Raw genomic sequence first — 19,982 nt, 5'->3', positions numbered from 1 at the left:
GAGCAGAATCGATGAATCATTCCACATTAGTAAACATTTCGTGCTGAACTGGTTTCAACAAACATCGGCGGGAGAAGCAGGAAACACACATACAAATGCCTTCCATTATTTAGACACCTTTTTCTGAGCTGTTCACAGTGTGTGTGCTGGACTCCAAGTGTATTCGTGTAAGTTAGAGTAAACAAAACATTGTCTTATGAGTGTCAAACCAGATTTAGATGCTTGTGTAAACACTAAGAATAATTATAACTAAAAAAACAGCACCTACATTAAAGATAAGATTCTCTGTACATTAAGAGCATTTAGTCTTTTTTTTAAAAAAAAAAAAATCAATATAAGCCAAGGTATTCATCAACAACTTAATTTTTCCCAGCATGACATCTATAAAGTCATGTCTTGCGTTACTATTAGTTTCAAATTTAAATATTTAGGAATTATAGCAAAGATAAAATGAGAGGTTTACCTATGCATAAATTAACTGCTCGCCTTATTTAGCAAACTTCTATCTGTTAAAGAACAAAAGGCGGTACATTAACACATAATGCCATGACCATGAGGGGACGGATCAGAAGACAAAGGAGATCTTTTCCCAAAAGTGTTTTCTGAAAACTGCTGTCTTCTGTTATTCTACTTCATTAGTGTCTTGTTTCCCTGGTACGTCGTGCCTTTGGGTGTTTCTTTTTTTTGCCTTCCTTTCTCTCCCAGGATGACTGCTTCAGATTTAGAGAACCAAAAAAAAAAAAAACATCTGGATTTTGTCATCATTATCAGCACAAACAGTTATTGTATTCTCTGTAAATGTCTGTATTGTTATGAGAATAATTTTACTCCCCATTACAGAGTATTAGTATAACCAAGTAAAAGGTCAAATTAACACCGCCATTAATATCAAAGTACTTCTAATAAAGGATAGCTTTCTCTTCAGCCTGATTAGCTTTTTCAAAGGACCTTCCCAAAAACTGAGAAGTATATTTATTGATATTTACTTTGGATAAAAACATCCAAATATCTGTTGTATCAGCTGTTTGTACTGTTACACACACACACACACACACACACACACACACACACACACACACGACCAAGTTCTATTCAAAGAGTTGCACTGAAAACTCTACTAACAGGGTTAGTTGCAGATTAAGAGTTAACTGTCTTTACTATTTCTGGCTGTTGATCCTTTGACATAAACAACCAACAGATGTTTTAGTTATTATTAAAAAAAAAAAAGAAAAACAGTTTGAAATACATCATCCGTTATTAAAGTTCTTAAGTTAAACCCTGGAAAGATGAAGGCAATCTGGACCACAAATCCCTCGACTCTTAGAGATAATACGATCAGTGTATCCCTTGAACGTTTTCATGGTATTAGTACTTGCATGACGATTCAAACAGTGTGCTATTACTCTCAGAGTGGATATAAAAACGTGGAGACAAGAAACAGAAGCACCCTTAACAATCCAGTCATATCTGATTTTTACTGATGCACATTTTTCACCAGCTTTCAACATGCAACATTTTACAAATGAGCATAAAATCGATCATATGCACATGAGTCCCATCAAATCAGAACAAAATTAACAACATTTGAGATGAACTTGTATTTGACAGAAGACAAAAACAGCTGCTCGTACAAAAGGTTGTAAATCCCTCCACCTCTGGTGCCGTTCTGTAGCTGGTGTTTTTTCCGTCAGTTTTTACATGTGTGGTCTGATCTCAATCATAGATGCCCTTGACACGCTTATTCTCAGGGTCAAAAGGAGATTTGAGGTGTGCTTTGGCCTTGTATACTACTCCCATCCTCTCCAGGGTAAACTCACCACTCTTTATGAAGTTAGCGCTAACCTGATGAAGAAAGAGACGGTGAGAGAAAATGATAAGTCATAAAACACAAAAAAGACAGAACGATAAGCAAGTATGGGGAGGAGAATTTCAAATGTGTCAAACAAGGACACATTAAAGATGAAAATGACAAGGGAGCAAAAAGAGATGAGCAAGAATCCACGTACTTTGTAAACCAGAATGACGGAGCAGCTCATCAGGCTCACGATCCATCACAATTCACAAATTGCATACAAATGCCATTTGTGACTGTGCGATTTGTGATGGATGGTTCTGTATATAGTCCGTAAGATGACAAATAAAACCCTGACCCTGAGCACAGTTTGGTTGTAAATGCTTTTGTGCAAGTATCACAAAAATCTGACAAGTCATAGAGGAGGAACACCATTACTTGTTGGTTGTATAAAATACTGCTCCGAGCAGGCAGATTATTCCAGAACGGACAATGTGACTGCAGGAGTTTTAAAGCACAGGAAGCTATCAATTCCCTCATGACTCAGTGTCAGCTCGCTCGTAACACCAAGTGCTAATTTTCACTGACTGACTCCCCGACTCTCCCACTAATCTGTCACCGTGTCTCGAATTCATTCGCTGACAGACACATGCTCCATGTCCTGGAGCCTCACGCTAACCATACGCGTGCATACTACTTGTTTATTACTAATCAAAGAAAAACCTTGAGAAGAATTTAAATGCAGAAATACATGCAGGGACATATGACACATATCTAAGCAGATATTAAAATCACAGAAGTCAACTGCTGCACGCAACCTTAGCTACTAATCTAAGCTGTCTGATATTCAGTTATGACAACGGCTCGTGTGATCATTTTAGTTTTCTGCACTTTACTTTCAAGGATTTAGTAAACTCGACACATTTTTTTCACAACAGCGCAGATCTCTGCCATTTTCATATTTTAACACAAACACTGGAAAACGGGAGAGAATGTGGTCAGAATAAGTGTGGGCACTGCAGTGTGTTGGTGCTTTTAAGGCACTTACCACTCCTCCATCTGGATTGCGGATGTATCCATAACCAATAGTTTTGTCGATATAAAAGCCATAGTCGGCACGTCGGAGGTGACCAACAGGAACACCATTGCGGTAAATAGCCTCCAGACCAAACATCGGGACTTTCCTAAAAGCCACAGAGTAAGAGATGCAGATAATGATAACAGCTTTATCTCAAAACAATGTTGCAAAGATTTTGACATTTGACAATGAAAGACTGGAGGCAGTGTCAAGTTTTCAACAATACAACCCTGTTGCCGTTTCACTGGATTTGTTTGTTTTGGACCGCTTTTGATAAATATTAACCAGTGCATACCAGTAACAGCCCACAAGACCTTTCTGAGAAACTCAGACCCCGCCATCACAACTGACTGCTGTCAGTCGGTCAGAGTTTCCCGCTTCCAGCACATCAACTTTAATAACCGACTGTTCACTTGCAACCTAAAATACCTCATTTCCTTGACAACTGCCACTGTAACGAGATAATCAATGTTATTCATCTCACCTGTCAGTGGTTTTAATAATGTGGTTGTTTGGTGTATAAATACAGTCTCAGGTCTCAGAAAATGAAAAGATTTGTATTTTTTTTGGTGTATTATTTACTTCATAAAATAAGGTTATGAATCTTAAATATTAATAGTCAGAACTACTTAAACATAATATATCTAAAGATAACATTTATAAACTGCTTCACCTGTTCCCATCTTTCGCTCTGGAATAAAACATATTTGATTTTATTTGATTTTTCAAATCAATGTTACATTTATTCACTGCACCATCTTTAAATATAATGATCCTGTTGCCTGGGAATAACATGGATGGTTGCTGTGCTGCTGAAAATATTTAAATTACATCTATAAATGCCCCCCCCTTAATTAATTTTCTTAATTTCTTTCTGATGACTAAAATATCATGTCACGACAGAAGCTCTACTGACTCATCAGTGGTGAAGCAGACGATGCGCCTCTTCAGTCCCTCCTTCTTCTGTTTCTCTAACATATCACGACCCTGGAAAGGGACTGAACTCTTCAGCTTGCAGGTGAAGGCTAGCCCCGCCTCCAGTGGTGTGTCATCAGGGCGCAGGTCGGCGTGCCAATGCCTGTACCCTTAAAAACAAGAAACACAAAAGATTAGAGTAAAAGCCATGTTTCCTGCATATTTGGTACAATATTATTAAAAGTAAACTTTGGCTGAGTTCCATGCTGGATGATTATTAAAAGAAATGTAGACTCAGTTGTTTTGTTTACTAGTTAAATCCTACCTGAGCTAGATTGGATATTATAGTTATAGATTTATGACCTTTAAATACAAGTTACCTTTCTCTATGCTGAGCGAGTCGATGGCTCTGTAGCCTGAGTTGATGATGCCGTGCTTTGCACCAGCAGCCATGACAGCACGGTAGACTGGAAGGCAGGAATCTTTGGGAATATGCAGCTCCCAGCCGAGCTCTCCGACAAATGACAGGCGCATAGCTCGCACCTGTGATGAGAGAGGGGTCAGAGAAGAGGCTTAGAAGATGGAGAGATGCACAAAGAGGACCGAGCTGCCATACTCTTTTTGTGCTCATTCATGCACAAACACACTTCATCCTTGAGGCCCAAATTTACATGGAATTCATTTTAATACCAAAAGCAGCTTCACAGAAAGCCAGAAAACAGAAGAGAAAAATCAGGATAGATGTACGAAGATACAAGGTGCACAAGAAAGGACAGGAGGGAAAATACAATCATACTGAAGGCATGAAAGACGTTGCTATGAATCAAAAGGAAAATGGAAAGCATTTTGCAATCTGTGTGTCATTCTTTATAGTTTGTCTTTTTCAATAAAGATCGTGTTAACGTTCAAATGCAGAAAAGGGAAGAGGAGAAAAAACTCCAGCGAACGGCTCAGGAGAAGCAACTGCAATCTGTTTACCTTCTGACAACTGATGAAGACTGCGAGTACAGACTGTGTATCCTGTCATTTCATTTTTGCAAAGTGAAAATCTGCACACAAATCTTCTCCTTCTGTTTCTTCTTCTATGGTATTATGTAAGCTAAAGCGCCCTCACACCCTTACAGAAAACTGTGTGAAATTAATAAAGCAAAAATGTCAGCCAGCAGAATGGCCATGTAGTGGTTATAATAATCCAATATTTTATGCAGTTTACTACAACAGTGACAGCCATTTTCATTTTTAACTGGGAGTGAAATAAGATTAAACCATGTAGATAGCTTTGGGCTTGAAGCACTGAAAAACTGCAGGCTAAAAGTCTGCATTATTATTATTAGCACTGCTGTTTTAACGCCAACCTCAGCATTTGAAAAATGAAATGTATCATTTTACATATAGCAGGTATCTGTGCTAACCCCGGCAGTGTTTTCTGAGATGATGTCACATTTACCAGGCAATGTCTATCTTTGATAAACAGTCCATCTTAACTTTTTTTTTTTAAGTTGTATGAGATGAAAATAAAAAGTTCTTCCTTCAGTTCCCTTTTCACTACAATAATATATATAATGTGTCAGTAATGTAACAAGAAGTCCCAGTACATGTACATGTTATATATTATAATTAAGTATGGCAATGTGTCTTCATTACAACGTTAACCACCAGGGAGGAAAAACAAAACAAAACAAGCAATACATGTAAAGATCTGAAATCAAGTTGCATTATCAGTAACAGCTTTAAAAATCCAGAATATGCCACTTAATCATAACAAGACTGACTCTCTGCCTTAATTTGTATCAGATTCAACAAAGCACTGAAAACATTCCTCAGAGATTTTGGTCCGTAGTGACATGACAGCATCACACAGCTGCTGTAGATTTTTTTGGCTACAAATCCATGATGTGAATCTCCTGATTCAACCCAAAGGTGCTTTGTTGGATTGAGATCTGACCATGAGTATAGTCATTAGTCATTGTCATGTTCAACACCCTGGTTTGAGATGATTTAAGTTTTGTGACATGATGCGATACATGCTGGAAGTAGCCTTCAGAAGATGGGTGCACAGTGGTCATAATGGGATCTATTTATTTTTTATTAGTCCTTTATTTATCCAGGTAAAAAATCTCATTGAGATTAAAAATCTCATTTTCAAGAGAGACCTGGCATCATGGCAACAAAAGTTAAAATACACATACCACATAAATATATAACATTTAAAACAAATACAATATCCCATACCAACATGTGTAAAATATACAATAACAGATCAAATTAAGAGTACATTAAAAACAATCACATTGAGTAAAAGAGTTATTCTCTCGTTCCTTTAAGGTAACCAATTCTGATAATTTCAGTTCCTTCTGCAGATTATTCCAGGAAGCAGGGGCAGCGTATTTAAAAGCCTTTCCCCCCAATTCTGTTCAGATTTTTGGGATAATCAATTGTATGGTATTATGGGAACAAAGGCTGTACTGGTTGTGGTTTTTACACATATAAACACATAAATAAGATGGAACCAGCCCAACGAGAGATAGATAAAGATCAACCAATGGGAGAGTCTGCGAATATGCAAAGATAGACATTTAGCAGCAGCATACAAAGAACAATGATGTACACGATTTCCATAGCCAGTAATAAAATGTAAAGCACAATGGTACACAGTATCCAACCTCTTTAGGTAGTGGGCAGGTGCATTCATAAAAAGCAGGTCACCATAATCCAATAAAGGTAAAAAAGTTCTATGAATCAAATGTTTTCTCACTTGGAGGGAGAAACAGGATTGATTTCTAAAAAAGTAACCTAGTTTTAGTTTTAACTTCGACACAAGCCTTTGGATGTGAGTTTTAAATGACAAATTCTGATCTATAATGATCCCTAGATATTTGTAAGGTGTGACCATTTCAATTTCAGTTCCTTGAATTGTTTTAATCTTAGGAGACGTAGCTAACAACTCCTTGCCATTTGAGAATAACATGAACTTGGATTTATCTGGATTTAACACCAACTTAAGTTGAGTTAAATGGGACTGAACTATATCAAAGGCAGACTGCAGAAAATGCAGGGTTTGTGCTACTGAAGGGGATGAACAATAAATAATTGTATCATCTGCATAAAGATGAAATGCTGCATTTGACAAATTATCACAAAGGTTGTTTATGTAAAGAGAAAATAGCAATGGCCCTAATATGGAGCCCTGTGGAACTCCTTTGGATACTGGGAGAAAAGAGGAAGAAGACCCAGCAGCACGGACACACTGTTTTCTTGCTGACAAGTAATTTGAAAACCAACTTACAGCATTTACAGATAGACCAATATTGTTTAGTCTATTTAATAAAATAGCATGGTCAACTGTATCAAAAGCCTTTGACAAGTCAAGAAAAAGAGCAGCACAGTATTTTTTGCAGTCCATTAAATTAACGATGTCATTAACCACTTTAATAGCAGCAGTTATTGTGCTGTGTTGTTTTCTCAATCCTGACTGATGTTGGGAAAGAAAGGAATTTTTGTCCAAAAAGTCTTTCAGTTGTTCACTAATGAACTTTTCTAGAACTTTTGCTAGAACACACAATTTAGATATGGGCCTGTAGTAACATCTGAAGGATCACCTCCTTTCAGCAAAGGGAGAGACAGTAACATGGAATTTGCTTTTTACATAAATTGCAACACCGCCACTCTCAATGGAAAATTGTATTTAGTAGTCAGTATAAGCTTTTAATGATATAAGTTTACGTGTGATAGAATACTGCATGATGACCTTTCTTCATGCAGAACTGATTGTTCTTTATAAAACGTGTTCTGATATTTCTATCTGAATCTTCCCCAGTTCTGACTGACCACACACACACACACACACACACACACACACACACACACACACTAAAATAAAATAAATAAAGACAAGTGCAAGAACAGAGCGCTGATCACAGGGCCCCCCACTCTCGTGTGAGCGCTCTGTGACCGCCCTTGCAAGTAAAATCTGCAGCGTGTGTGTGTCTTCACTCTTAGAAGTGTCTTTTAAAATAAATCTCTTGACAGCCACCCTTTCTGAGGTGGTCGCAACGGAAAAGATTATAGCCTGTTATTGCAATGTCTTTGTCAGTAATCGATTTTGTAAGCCAGGTTTCTGATACTATAAGAATATTGGTATCTAACTCTTTCATCCAAACTTTCACAAAATCAAGTTTGGGAAGAAGACTTCTGACATGTAAATGAGTGATACCAAGACCTGTTCGAGTTTTAAAATCACAAGGAGTACTTAAGCATTTGCAATCTGGACCGGGATAGGTTGCACATTTCCAGATAAAAGAAGCAGAAGAACAATAAAACATTTTCTTTTCACAGATTTTTTTTTGTAGGATTACAGACTGATTTCTCTTAGTGCCCAATCTCTTTGGGGGGTGAGAGAATTGGGAAATAAACCAGTGATATGGAATAAATCAGTTAAAATGAGATCTCTGCTGATGATCACGTTTGAGAAGCTTAAAAGATGTAAAATCCCACCTTGTTCCCTTTGAGAGGAGTAAGAAGTATGGTTTTTCTTGCTCCACAGACATCATGTAGACAAAAAGCTGTCAATAAAAACAAAGGAAAAAAAGACTACTGAGGATAACATGCTGACTGACAGATAGACCTGATAGACCTGTGGTAGAGCCTGGTTGTGGCCTGCTGGCTGGACCTGCTAGCTGATGGTGGAGCCTGGCTGTGGGCTGATGGTGGAGCCTGGTTGTGTAGGAAAGCTTCTGGTTGTTCCACTGAACAACCAGAAGCTTGTTCAATATGGGAACATATTGTTCAGTGGCAATATGTCTCCATATTGCCATGGTCAGCAACAATACTCAGGTAGGCTGTTGTGTTTAAACAAAGCTCAGTTGGTGCTAAGAAGCCTAAATGTGTCAACAAAAAAAATGCCCCCACCCCTATTATAACACCACCAGCCTCAAGCTGTTGATACAAGGCAGGATGGATCTATGTTTTCATTTTGTTTACTCTAAATTCTGGCCCCATCTAAATTTCACAGCAGACATTCAGACTGAGACCAGATAATGATTTTCCAAACTTCTATTGTCTAATTTTGGAGCGCTAACGCAAATTGTAGGCTCAGTTTCTTGTTCTCTGCTGACACGAGTGCCACCTGTACAATGGTCCTCTGCTGCTGCAGATCCATCTACCTCAATGTTCGGCACTCTGAGATGATCTTCGGCCTACCTCGAATGTAACAAGTGGTTGCCTTCCCATCTGCCCAGAGCAGTATGACCATTCTCCTGGCCTCGAGCAAAGCATCAACAAGCCATTTTTGCTCAGACATACTGGTTATTTTCTCTTTTTAAGATCAATCCCTAGAGATGGTTCTCTGGGGAAAATCCCAGTACAGTAGATCTTCAGTTCTCAAAGTCACATAAATCATCTGTCTTCCTCATTCCGATGCTTTTTTTTTTGCTTTTTTTTGCCTGTCCCGTTTGGCTCTTTTGCCATCAGAATTGTTGTCTAAAGGCAAAGAAAGATGCCCAATGGATTTACTTTACCAAATTGACCATCCCAGCCTTGCCATAATGGTCCATTTGATTCACCTTTTATTGTTTATTTTATTTTCACTTACTGAACATGGGACAGACTTGACTGGGGGAAAGAAGGGGAGAAAGAAAGAGGGAAAGAAAAACAGCTGAGAAGAGGGACGGGGGAGAAGGGCAAAAGACAAAAACCAACAGAATAAGCAGAAAAAAAAAAAAAGAAGAAAAAAGAAAAAAAAATGCATATATCAATCACCTGGATCACCTGCTGAGAAAGAAAAAAGAAAGCAAGCAGAAGAGAACAAGAGTAATAGAATAAACAACATCACAATGATATATGGGAATATGACAGTAAATACTAAATGTTAAACATTATTGTGCAGCACATAAGATCAACAGAACACAGTGTGCTTTGAGGTAGGAGCCAAAAAGGGTGTAGTTTGTGGGTGTGATCACCCGTGTGTACACCTGTGAGCATGGACGCGCTTGTTTTGCAGGTCAACAGCATACCTAAATGTGTCGATTTGCTACCACATGACTGACTGATTAGATATTTTCAGCAATGACCAGTTGAACAGATGTAACTAACAAGGTGGCGAGTGAGTGTACAATGTTACAATGAAACAATATGAGAACACACAGGTGACAAATCCCATATTGCTCTTTAAAATGAAATCACATCAAATTCAGGTGAGAGAAAAGGAGATGGAAAGATCACATCTAAAAAAAAAAATTTTAAAAAAATATGAGAGAGAGCAAATAAAATAAAAAAAACGTGGAGAGAAAACAACAGTTTCCCCAGTAGGTGTAGTGACAGCCAGGCCATCTGGCCATGTAGGGATCACCCTGAGTCCCATATGTACGCATGAAGCTCTGGGGAAGGTACATGTATGCCTGCATATATTCAAAATACACCCTGAAGCACATGAGTGACCAGCAATTATACATTTACCTGGAAAAAATCAAAGACAGATAGCTAAAAGGCTGACATATGTACAAGACTGCATCTACACATAAATTTGTATCTCCCTCCATCCCGCTGCACATTTGCTATTAGGAGAGAGCGAGAGACAGAGAAAGAGAGAGAGCGAGAGAGTCTAATGAGCTATGAGGGGAGCAGAGGGTTCTGGTCTCACAGCAGTGCAGCCATTAAAATGTCACCCAGACAAGGCCAGAAACCAGCTGGAAGACAGCACAAGTGGCACACTTGCACACAAGCAACACAAACACTCCTGCAGAGCTGTGAGAAGATGCTGACTGCAACCACCAGAGCGCTGCATAATTCATGCAAGACCAACTAAGAGAGCGAGTATGTGTGTGGACATATGTGTCGCTGCATGTGTTAGTACAACATGCTCTTTTTCTTTTTTCTTTTTTTTGAGGGCAGGAAGTCTGTGGAGGTCAAAGGCAGAGGCTGATCACACTTAACTGCATCACCTCTTGAAAAATTTATAAAAAGACAGCTAAAAATGAGTACATGAGCATCATTTTTGCTCCTTTTCCCTTTCCTTTATAGCAACTGCACCTCCATCCCTCCCTTAAGATACCAACCAAATGTTTTAAAAATCGCGATTGGTCTTTTATTTGTACCATGGTATGAATACAAAGAGTTTCCCATGTCCTTCTAAGCCACGGCCTTATAAACTTTGTTTTGAGTCAGTAGACCTCAGGGACGGAGGAAGAAAAGGTAGAATGTGAAAAAAAATACATAAATTTTGGACAGACTCGACATGCAAGGAAGTCACAAGGACGCCTTGAGACACACCATCTGTTCCTCCTACACACAGTGTACAATCTTTGATGACTGAACCTTTTAAATAAAAAAAGAAAAGAAAATACCGTTTCACTCAACAGCATGCAATTTGCATAGTGGCATTTTTAATTAACTGCATTCTTCATTTAACTAAGACAGACAGGGTTATTTTGAAGCAGAGAAATGTAGAGCATCCATCGTGTACATGTGTGTGTGCATGTAACGGGTGTGTGAGTGCTGTCACCTGATGTCCTGCTGCAATAACAACTTTGTGTGAGGAGAAGGGGAAAGCTTCGTTGCTCAGGTCTGTGTCTAAAACCTCCTGTAATACCTCCCGGCTGCAAAAAAGGGAAAAGAAAAAAAAAAAAACAAAAAAAACACCAATAAGAGGAAGAAGAAACTCTGGCAGTCATTCAACACATTTTCTGTATTTGTGCAACCAGAGTGCAGAAACACAATTATTGTTGACATTTTTTATGTATTTATTTTTATATTTTGGTATACGTTTTACCAGCACAAATAATGCTGGAACAATCCAAAAATGTACCAGCTCTTCTCCCACAATCATACACACACACACAAAATCAATATTACATAAAAAAAATGAGTCAACAGTAACAAAAAAAAAAAAAAAAAGGGGGGGGGGGCTAAGTTTAGCTCACTGTGCTGCTTGTACATTTGTATGTTTGTGAGTGGGCAGGTAGAGAATACAATGTGTGAGGCCTCGTCAAAGAGATATTTTTTGTAATATTGTGGCAAGAAGCCAGGGATGAAGATTTCAGGGGAAGGGTTAGAAATGCAACTGGAGGGGTGTCCTCTAATTCAAAAGAAATAAATGCGGAAAAAAAAAAACAAAAAAAAAAACGAATGCTCTTAAAATTCCCTGCAGAAATATAGCTGGAATATGTAGGGTTTCTAACATATGTATGTGTGGAGGTCTCAATGCATGTGTGGGGCTAATAATAATTTTTTTTGTGCCATTTTCCAGTTCCTCCCATCCCTTTCTCACTGAACTTAAGAGCCCAACAGCAAAGGCTAATTAGCTATATATAATCAGTGAATTGCTCTGTTTTGTATGTGTGTTTGCGTATTTGGCAAAAGGGGCACTCGCAACTACCAATTTGTTTCTCCTACTTGCCGCATCACTGTGGCTCTCAGCTGTGCGTCTGAGAATCCGCATCCACACAAACAAGGCTCGATTAAAGGACGTCACATAATTTCATCCATTATACAGCGCACAAGGTGCATAATTGCAAAAGCGAGTGGTTAAGCACTACTTTTGCCCACTGGAACACACTGCCAAAGCTGCATGAGAGAAAGGCTGCAAGTTTAAAGACTCCCTTATTGAGTGAATTTGAATGAGACGACTCAGGGAGGGAAAACACGGGCAAACACATTTCCATAAATGCTGCAATCGCTCCTCTCCTCATGCTCTAAAGGGATCAATTTGCTTCGTAAGAAAACAAAACCCCCAAAATGCTGAATTTCTCAAACGTGGCAAAAACAATACAGAGGAGCTAAAAATGATTACAGTAATGTGCGCAGAGAGGCAACACAGATGCCAGTCTTTTCTAAATTACACACACACACACACACACACACACACACACACACACTCTCTCTCACGGGTGAAAATATGCACACTCATGAAATAAATGTGCTTTGGATGCTAAAGAAAAGTCAATGAACTCCGTAATCATCATAGATATTGTCTTGTGTGTATGAGCATATAAAAATCACACACACACACACCACACACATAGAGAGCACATACACACAGAGCACATACTGGACTATCTAGCAGTGACGCAGTGGTTTCCAGTTTGACGTAAGCAATAAAAGCAAGAGGGATAGAAAAACCTAGGAAAAAAAAGTGAAGATGACACTGAGCACAGGGGGTGTGTGTGAGAAAGAAGTGGATACAATCCACAGAGACAGAGAAAAGAAACTTAGGAGAACAGGAGAAAGAAGCAAAGCCTCAAGAAAAAAAAAAATCGACAAAACCCACACAGGGAACGGAGTGGACTAACCCTGCTGCTGGTGAGAGGGAAGAACAAAGACAGAGGGCGGTGAGCTGGGGAGGAGAGGAGGTGAGAGGGGAAGAAAAAGATAGATGTGGAGTGCAGAGAATAAGATAAGGAATAGGTAAAGGTGGTGTAGCTTCACTATTTGAGTGTTGAGCAAAGGGAAACTGTGGGAAGGATAAAGAAAACATTGATCTCCCTCCATATCTGCAGTAAGATTTTTACTTGCACCGTGCACAAATTTGAATCCGTAGATTAAGAAATCAAGCTGATGTTGATGGTTGAAGCTGAAGAAATAATTGCTATGTCACAACAGGTCTTATGGAGTGATGAACTGAAATCTGAAATCTCAACATTATTGAAGCAGCTTGTGATCATCTTGAAGCGAGCAAAAATCATCCAGCATCCAAAGAAGAGCTTTGAATGTCCATCAAGAAGCCTGCAGAACTTTCCATTAGTGCAACTCTGTTTTTGCCTTATATAATGGATTTCCGTTGTGTCTGCACATGTTTCAATAAATCACTGCACCCGTTTTCTCAAAATCTCTGACAAACTGCATCATTGACAGAGTCTATTGAAAATTATTTATGTAAGCCAGCAGAATTAACACTTAATCCTTGAAACTCATCACTAGTGTTCAACTTGGAAGCTGATGCAAACCTTCATGGGATTTATTATTTTCAGCTCTGAGGTGCAGAAGAGTGAACTTGAGAAGCCCTAAAAAATAATCTAACCAATAAATGTACGATGAGGTGGTATCATGCAGTAGTAGACTGCATACTGAGCAAGGTACCCCAGGTGTCCTGAACTTCACAAGGTTTACAAGGATTTTGCAGGTCAGAGTTGATATCAAAGGTCTCAGTACCCTATAGTCTCTTAACAGTTGGATACACACCTTCAATTGTTCTCTTGTTCATTTCTCATCTGGATATAAGTCATTCCAGAGTTAACATTCACTTCTAACCCTCTTGCTTTCCTCACCTTTTGGGCCCCTGGATGCTGATCATCCCCATGTCCTCAGAGTGGTCCGTCAATTGGCAGCGAAAGCCTTGATCCTGAAGAACTGTTTTAATGTGGTTCCAGTTGTGTTCTGCCACACCGCCTCCAATGGCCAGGTAATATGCATCACCTGGAGCAAAGTCAGATGGCGATCAGGTCAAGTATAAGAAAGAGAAAGACACATGAAACCACTTTATCTATAGCATACAGTTTGTAATCACAAGTGTGAAGAATCTCAGCTGACAGCTACATTAGGTGATCTGATGATGAGATAACAGAGTTTATTACATTAAGATGTTTTGAAAGTTGACTCTGTTGAATCCTTCCACTTACTTTATGTAGATATATTCAGCAGGACTTGTCAAGAAATTTGCATAATTAATAGAGCGGCAGCAACTTTTTCATGGCATTTTAATTGCCGCTTCCCACCTAAGATGTCATTACGCAACATTAATTACTTAAATTAATTTATCTCCTGTGATTCATGTGCTCCCTGGGGTTTTTCAATCAGCAGCTGTGGTAATAGAAATAAGGGATACCTGAACAGATGTTATTTTCCAGGCTTTTTTTGATGTAGTGGAGTCAAAATGACAACATAAAGAAACAAGCTACTGCGGTGTAACGTCAAAAGGAGACACATCTTTCATGATATTCTCTTTTCTTGAGTGAGACAAGAGTAAAAATAATTAATAAATGTGGATAAACAGTACTGATTGGGCGAAAGAACCACAAATAACAGAGAAAAAAATAACAATAAGTCTGAAATAAGATAAAACAGAATAGCACATTATTAAATCCAATAAACAAAATACAACAGCTAAGCTGACAAATAGTGATGCGGAGATAGGGAGATGAATGAAATAACAGTAATAGGTAAAGAGTGCAGCAAATAACTGTGAAACACACACGTCTACACACTATTTCTCACCGCTGGATTCTGGTGCCAGGGGCAGGTTGGCCACACCAGGCTCCAGTCTGCTCACAGTCAGGTCGGCCTCTGACCTTCCTCTTTTATTCAGCATGCAGGTATACACAGTGGTACCTGCAACACACACACAAACAATTAATACGTGCTGCAGACTTTGCAGACGTATTTTAAGCATGCTGTTGAGTGGAAACATACTGATGGAAGCGTGCTCTATGTGTGAACAGGGATGAATATTTAATACATTCAAGTGTACTGACACTAAGTTCACAACTTAGTTGTTCTGAAGGAACAATAATCGTGGCTCTGATCCTCTTAACTCATAAAACTCTGCTTTTTTGTAGCAGAGTACTGTGCAAAAGTATTGTTTTGATTGATTGTTTCTTTCATCAAAAAGAGGGGTTAACCTTTCCCTTGGTTTTCATTTTACTTTAGCTCAGACTTCTAGCTGTTTTGACTTTGCTTTCTGTGATAAGTAACAAGAAATGTATTTCTTTTTTCCAAATCTGGAATGATTTCAATGCAGTGGCACTTGACCACACATGTACAGATGGAGGTAGAAACAGACCTAGTCATACAGGCTGTCTTTAACAGACCCTCATGCACTCTTAGAAAGTATGTTATTACTAGTTTTAATCAGGTCTGAAGACTACAAACAGAAAGAGAAAAACACTTGGGGGTTCAAGTTATAAAGATGCGAGTGCGCCGAACCTCAGCAGATGCCGGTGTCATACATTTTTTAAATCCATACAGGAAAGTAACAGAGAGGCTTAAAACTAAAAGGATTATCTGTCTTCTCACTTCTTCAGAACTTGATCTCACCTTTGGAAAGGCTCTGGGGCCAAAAAAGTAGCAATGTAAAGAACGCAGCTTTCCATTTTCATATCTGCACAATGGTAGGATTCAGACACGGTTGTCAGTTTGCTGATTGTGACAAGAATACAAGAAAATGAAGCAGTAGAGACGTTTGTCGCCACTGTTAACAGCATACCAGACACATTACATACTGGTATTTAGTCCTGTGTAGAAGGCTGCTATTCCTCGCTTGTTGGCATCTTTTTCATAACTCTATGCACGTAGCTGCCCTTTTTATTCTGTCAATCTTTCTTTCTTGTTTTTTTTTTTTTACTCTGACCTGGCTTCTTGTTGACATCAGCAGTGAACAGCCAATCAGCTGCCTTCTTGGCATCGGGTCCAGTGAGATAGAACTTTCCAAAGTAGGACATGTCAAACACAGCCACACTGTGTCTACATGAGAGGCACTCGTTCTTAATCTAAATAAAAATAAAACAAAAAGAACATGATAGCAAAAGGATAAAAACAAACTGTCCCAACTCTGCAAAGCATGATGTTTCTAAGAAGAATGCATGTTATTGTCAGATCCCTGAAAGCAACATTCATTACAGCAGTGAAGAGAGATTTTAAAATCAAGGTTAGCATTCTCTCCTCTAATTTAATCCTGCAAGCTGCTGAGTTAGCGTGTGTTCTCCCTCGATACCATTTAAACACCATTAAACTCACCGACTTCCCCTTAGAAGCCTTCAGTGCGTTTATACTCATCTGACCGCACGGTAATACTGCACTATCGATCACCCACGCTCAGCCACACATACCATTTACTCTTAGTACTGTCTCTTACCACGTCATGATGTGGAGGGAAGTCAAAGGTGTACTCTTGACCTAGCAGTTCATCGTATTTGTACTTTTCATTCCTCTTCACATCGTAAGCTCCGTAATAATCATAGTCTTTAACCTGTGCAATATGACACAAAAAACAATTAGAAGCTAATTAATCATTACGGTTTCGCACGAAACAAGGCAAGATGTAGAACTGAGCCAGACACTGTGGTAGCATCATCCATTATTGGCAGTCAGTATGTTCTAACAGCCTCTATCCAGCATGGCTTCTGAAAAATATCACCGGGGCAATTATATAAAAGTGTGCCTGCGACTATGTATAGCATTCAGAATATGTGCAGTGTAAGTGTGTTTCTCACAGGAGCAGGTCCTTCTTTGTTGAACCAGCCAGGTCTCTCCCAGCCATGCCGCTCTTGGAACATGCAGCCCTGCTCTGTGAGCACCTGAAAACAACCACACATACGGAGCACAGTACAGCAAAAGCAGTTCGTGTCTGTCTTTGAAGAATTGCTATTTATTCACTAGAGGTCAACATGATGAACTAACACAAAACTTGGACACACTCTCACACTTTAAATGAGGGCGAAAGTGGGAGCAAACAGTTGACAATTTCCAAAAGAAGAAAACATACATGAACACAGTCGATGCTGTATTTCTGGACACCTGTGGATCGAACTACAATTTCCTTTAAGCTCTGTTCTCCAGCATGAATTGAAAAACTCTAGCTGAGAGGTATTGTGATAATAATTCTCTGTGGTTTAGTCACAACAAGCAACCCCCCCCCCCAATCACACCCAGTCTTTTGATCCATTGTCAGTATAAAGATAATACAGTACATTCTGTCAAAAAGAGAAAAGATTATCTGGCCTAAACAATAAAACTCTAATCTAACATCACAGGAATCAATGAGAGTGCAAGTACACTGTTAGTTTTCCATAAATTGCTGCAGAAATATTAAACTTCTTATTTCTTGAACAGTCTTTAGAAAAGATATATCAGGGCTCCTTGTTAAACTGACAGTCGCCCACAGTCGGTAGGTATGTTCTGCTATGCTCTGCTCCTAGCAGGCATCTAGCAGTCTCTTGCCAAAACTTCCCACACTAGGCTATATTTACCATCTGTGCTACCGAGGTGGAGAAAACGTGTGAGCAGCAGTGTCAGAGATGGCCTGCATGTGCTCTGAAATAATCCCATATTGCCTCTTAAAGCTAGACAGTCTCATTACTTGCATAGCTTCCCCGATTGATCCAACCCTTAAGTACCTCCGAGCCACAATACATTAAACCTTTGTCTTGTGTTAAATAGGAAAGGTCACAGGTGTGTTACACATGAAAAGATTACTTGTTGTTGTGCTAGACAGTCATGGATGGTAAAAAAATAAAGTAAACGCTCTCTCAATTATATTATATAATACACCACGTCATTAGTTTTGTGTGAAATAAATGTGTATACCCCATGATGCAAAAGCTTATACAAACCACCTTTATCACTATTAACCTGAAGTAATAGATTTAGCCATAGAGAATTTTTTGGCCCACTCTTTAAAACTTCAGTCATTGCACTGACTCGGTGCAACGTCTTGAGTCGCATCCTGTTACAGATTTGCTGCTGTGCTTGGGATCATTGTCCTGTCGCATGACCCAATTTTGCCTATACGTGGATTTAGTATACAGAAGAGTCCACGGTAGACGCGAGAGGTAGCTCTTGGGTTTATGCAGCTTCTCTGAGCGTTGCACGGTCTGGCTTTGGGGTGAATTTGCTGGGACATCCACCCCCGAGAAGACTGGCTCCACCTGAGTAACCTTTCTCACTGTACAAGGATGGGCTTCAAAATAGCACGGTAAGCCTTCCCAGACAGAAAGCAGCAACAGTCACTTCACCGCTATCATTGATGTCTGTGTTAACACATTTCTGACTACTCCCGACCTGCCAAAACTTTACACTTGATCAGTTAATCAAGTGCATTTGATTAGCAACACCTGGCTGCTATTTGCCCTCTTAGTTGCTATGGAAGCAGTAAGGTGTACTTTGTTTTTTCCACAACCTGCTTTTGCATTTTGGATAATTTTTCTTTTAAATAGACGATGACATGGTGTAAAATGGTACTTCTTGTTGTTCATCTCAGGTTTTATTTCCTTGATTCAAAGATCTGCTAACGACCAGATTAAATCATAATATTTAAACCTTATAATTGAAAGAGGGTGTATGTACTTTTTACCATGACTGTAAGTAAGGCTTAAATTCTTTTGCTTTTTACTGACTTTTTGCTCAATCTGACTTCATTTTACTATTTCCTCAACACAAAGAAACCTATACTCATAGATCCAAGTAAACAACAAGATCTTCCAATGACTATAAGGCAAACTTAAGTTATAATGATTACAAATTATTTTTATTTCATAGTGAAGAGCAAAAACCAGATGTTGAAAACCCCCTCATATATTTAAACGAAGCAAACTCTGAGAAAGCACACGATATAAGCTACAAGACAAATTGGCAATGTTACTAATGGAATTTGTGTTAATAATCTTTCATGAAAAGATGCCTACATTTCCGAGTGGGGGTACAAATTGCAACCGTTAAATGTAAATGAATTCTGGAATAGGAAAGCATGTCTAAGTGGATCATTAATGCATAAAGTGTGGTAGTGGGGCCCATTAAAAGTTTGTGCCAGGCTCAGGAGGGAGGGGAAGCTGAAAGACATCTGAGACCAGGCTACTGAAACTAAGTGTAGCATTTAGATTCATGTTGGCAGGGGTTGCATTATTAAATGTAACTGCTGGGGATAACTTACACCTCTAACTGCCTTCTGCTTGAATCAGCTGCCTCTAGGTTTGAACAAAGGCAACGGAATAAGAAAGTGAGATCCCCGTGTCCCAAACCTCGAGTTTACAAACACTTGTATGCCTATATCTCTCACAAGTCTTTTAAGTCCCTTTTATGACATTCACACACATGGAAATGTGACAAGCTAGGGTTTCAGCAGCATCATTTATATGTAGATTTGTTCTATCTGCACATTTCTGTCTCAGCTAGCCAGCCAGATGTTGTGGTAGCAGAAGTGTAGAAAGAGAAAGAAAGGGGAAACACATAAAATGCAGACTTTAATGAGAATAACTAAAGCAATACAATTACGAGAAGAAGAAAAAAGGGAAGCAGACTTGTGTGAATCTGACAAAAACCTGAATGAATAGATGAAGAAAACTGAGTGACTGAAGGAGAAAAGTGCAAAAGTTAGACGGGTAACAGAAGGAAGAAATCGGAAATGACAGGTCAAGTTACATGCAGGGAAAAACATGGACTGGATATTGGTCCACAAACCAGCATGCATGTTTGTCTAAATCAAGACAGACACAG

General features: G+C 39.0%; 1 protein-coding gene across 2 annotated transcripts in view; it reads right to left on the bottom strand.

Moving 5' to 3' along the window:
* Positions 1-877: 877 nt before the first annotated feature.
* Positions 878-19,982, bottom strand: part of sardh (sarcosine dehydrogenase) — a 44,471-nt gene continuing 25,366 nt past the window's right edge. For both annotated transcript variants that reach the window (XM_085279272.1, XM_085279271.1), the window contains exons 13-22: positions 16,985-17,068; positions 16,627-16,740; positions 16,123-16,261; positions 14,991-15,104; positions 14,045-14,192; positions 11,284-11,377; positions 4,166-4,328; positions 3,787-3,955; positions 2,841-2,976; positions 878-1,842 (exon numbers count right to left, since the gene is read on the bottom strand). In XM_085279272.1, the coding sequence (XP_085135398.1) occupies positions 1,714-1,842; positions 2,841-2,976; positions 3,787-3,955; positions 4,166-4,328; positions 11,284-11,377; positions 14,045-14,192; positions 14,991-15,104; positions 16,123-16,261; positions 16,627-16,740; positions 16,985-17,068 (1,290 nt within the window). In that variant the 3' untranslated portion in view covers positions 878-1,713. The remainder of the gene's footprint in view (positions 1,843-2,840; positions 2,977-3,786; positions 3,956-4,165; positions 4,329-11,283; positions 11,378-14,044; positions 14,193-14,990; positions 15,105-16,122; positions 16,262-16,626; positions 16,741-16,984; positions 17,069-19,982) is intronic.

The sequence above is a fragment of the Mchenga conophoros genome, linkage group LG7 (genome assembly GCF_057382185.1).
Source record: "Mchenga conophoros isolate Kocher_MC1m ecotype Shallow Benthic linkage group LG7, M_conophoros_male_GT1.1, whole genome shotgun sequence".
Taxonomy (NCBI): Eukaryota; Metazoa; Chordata; class Actinopteri; order Cichliformes; family Cichlidae; genus Mchenga; species Mchenga conophoros.
Note: the sequence above shows the minus strand (reverse complement) of the source record. Positions and strands in the feature narration are given on the sequence as shown.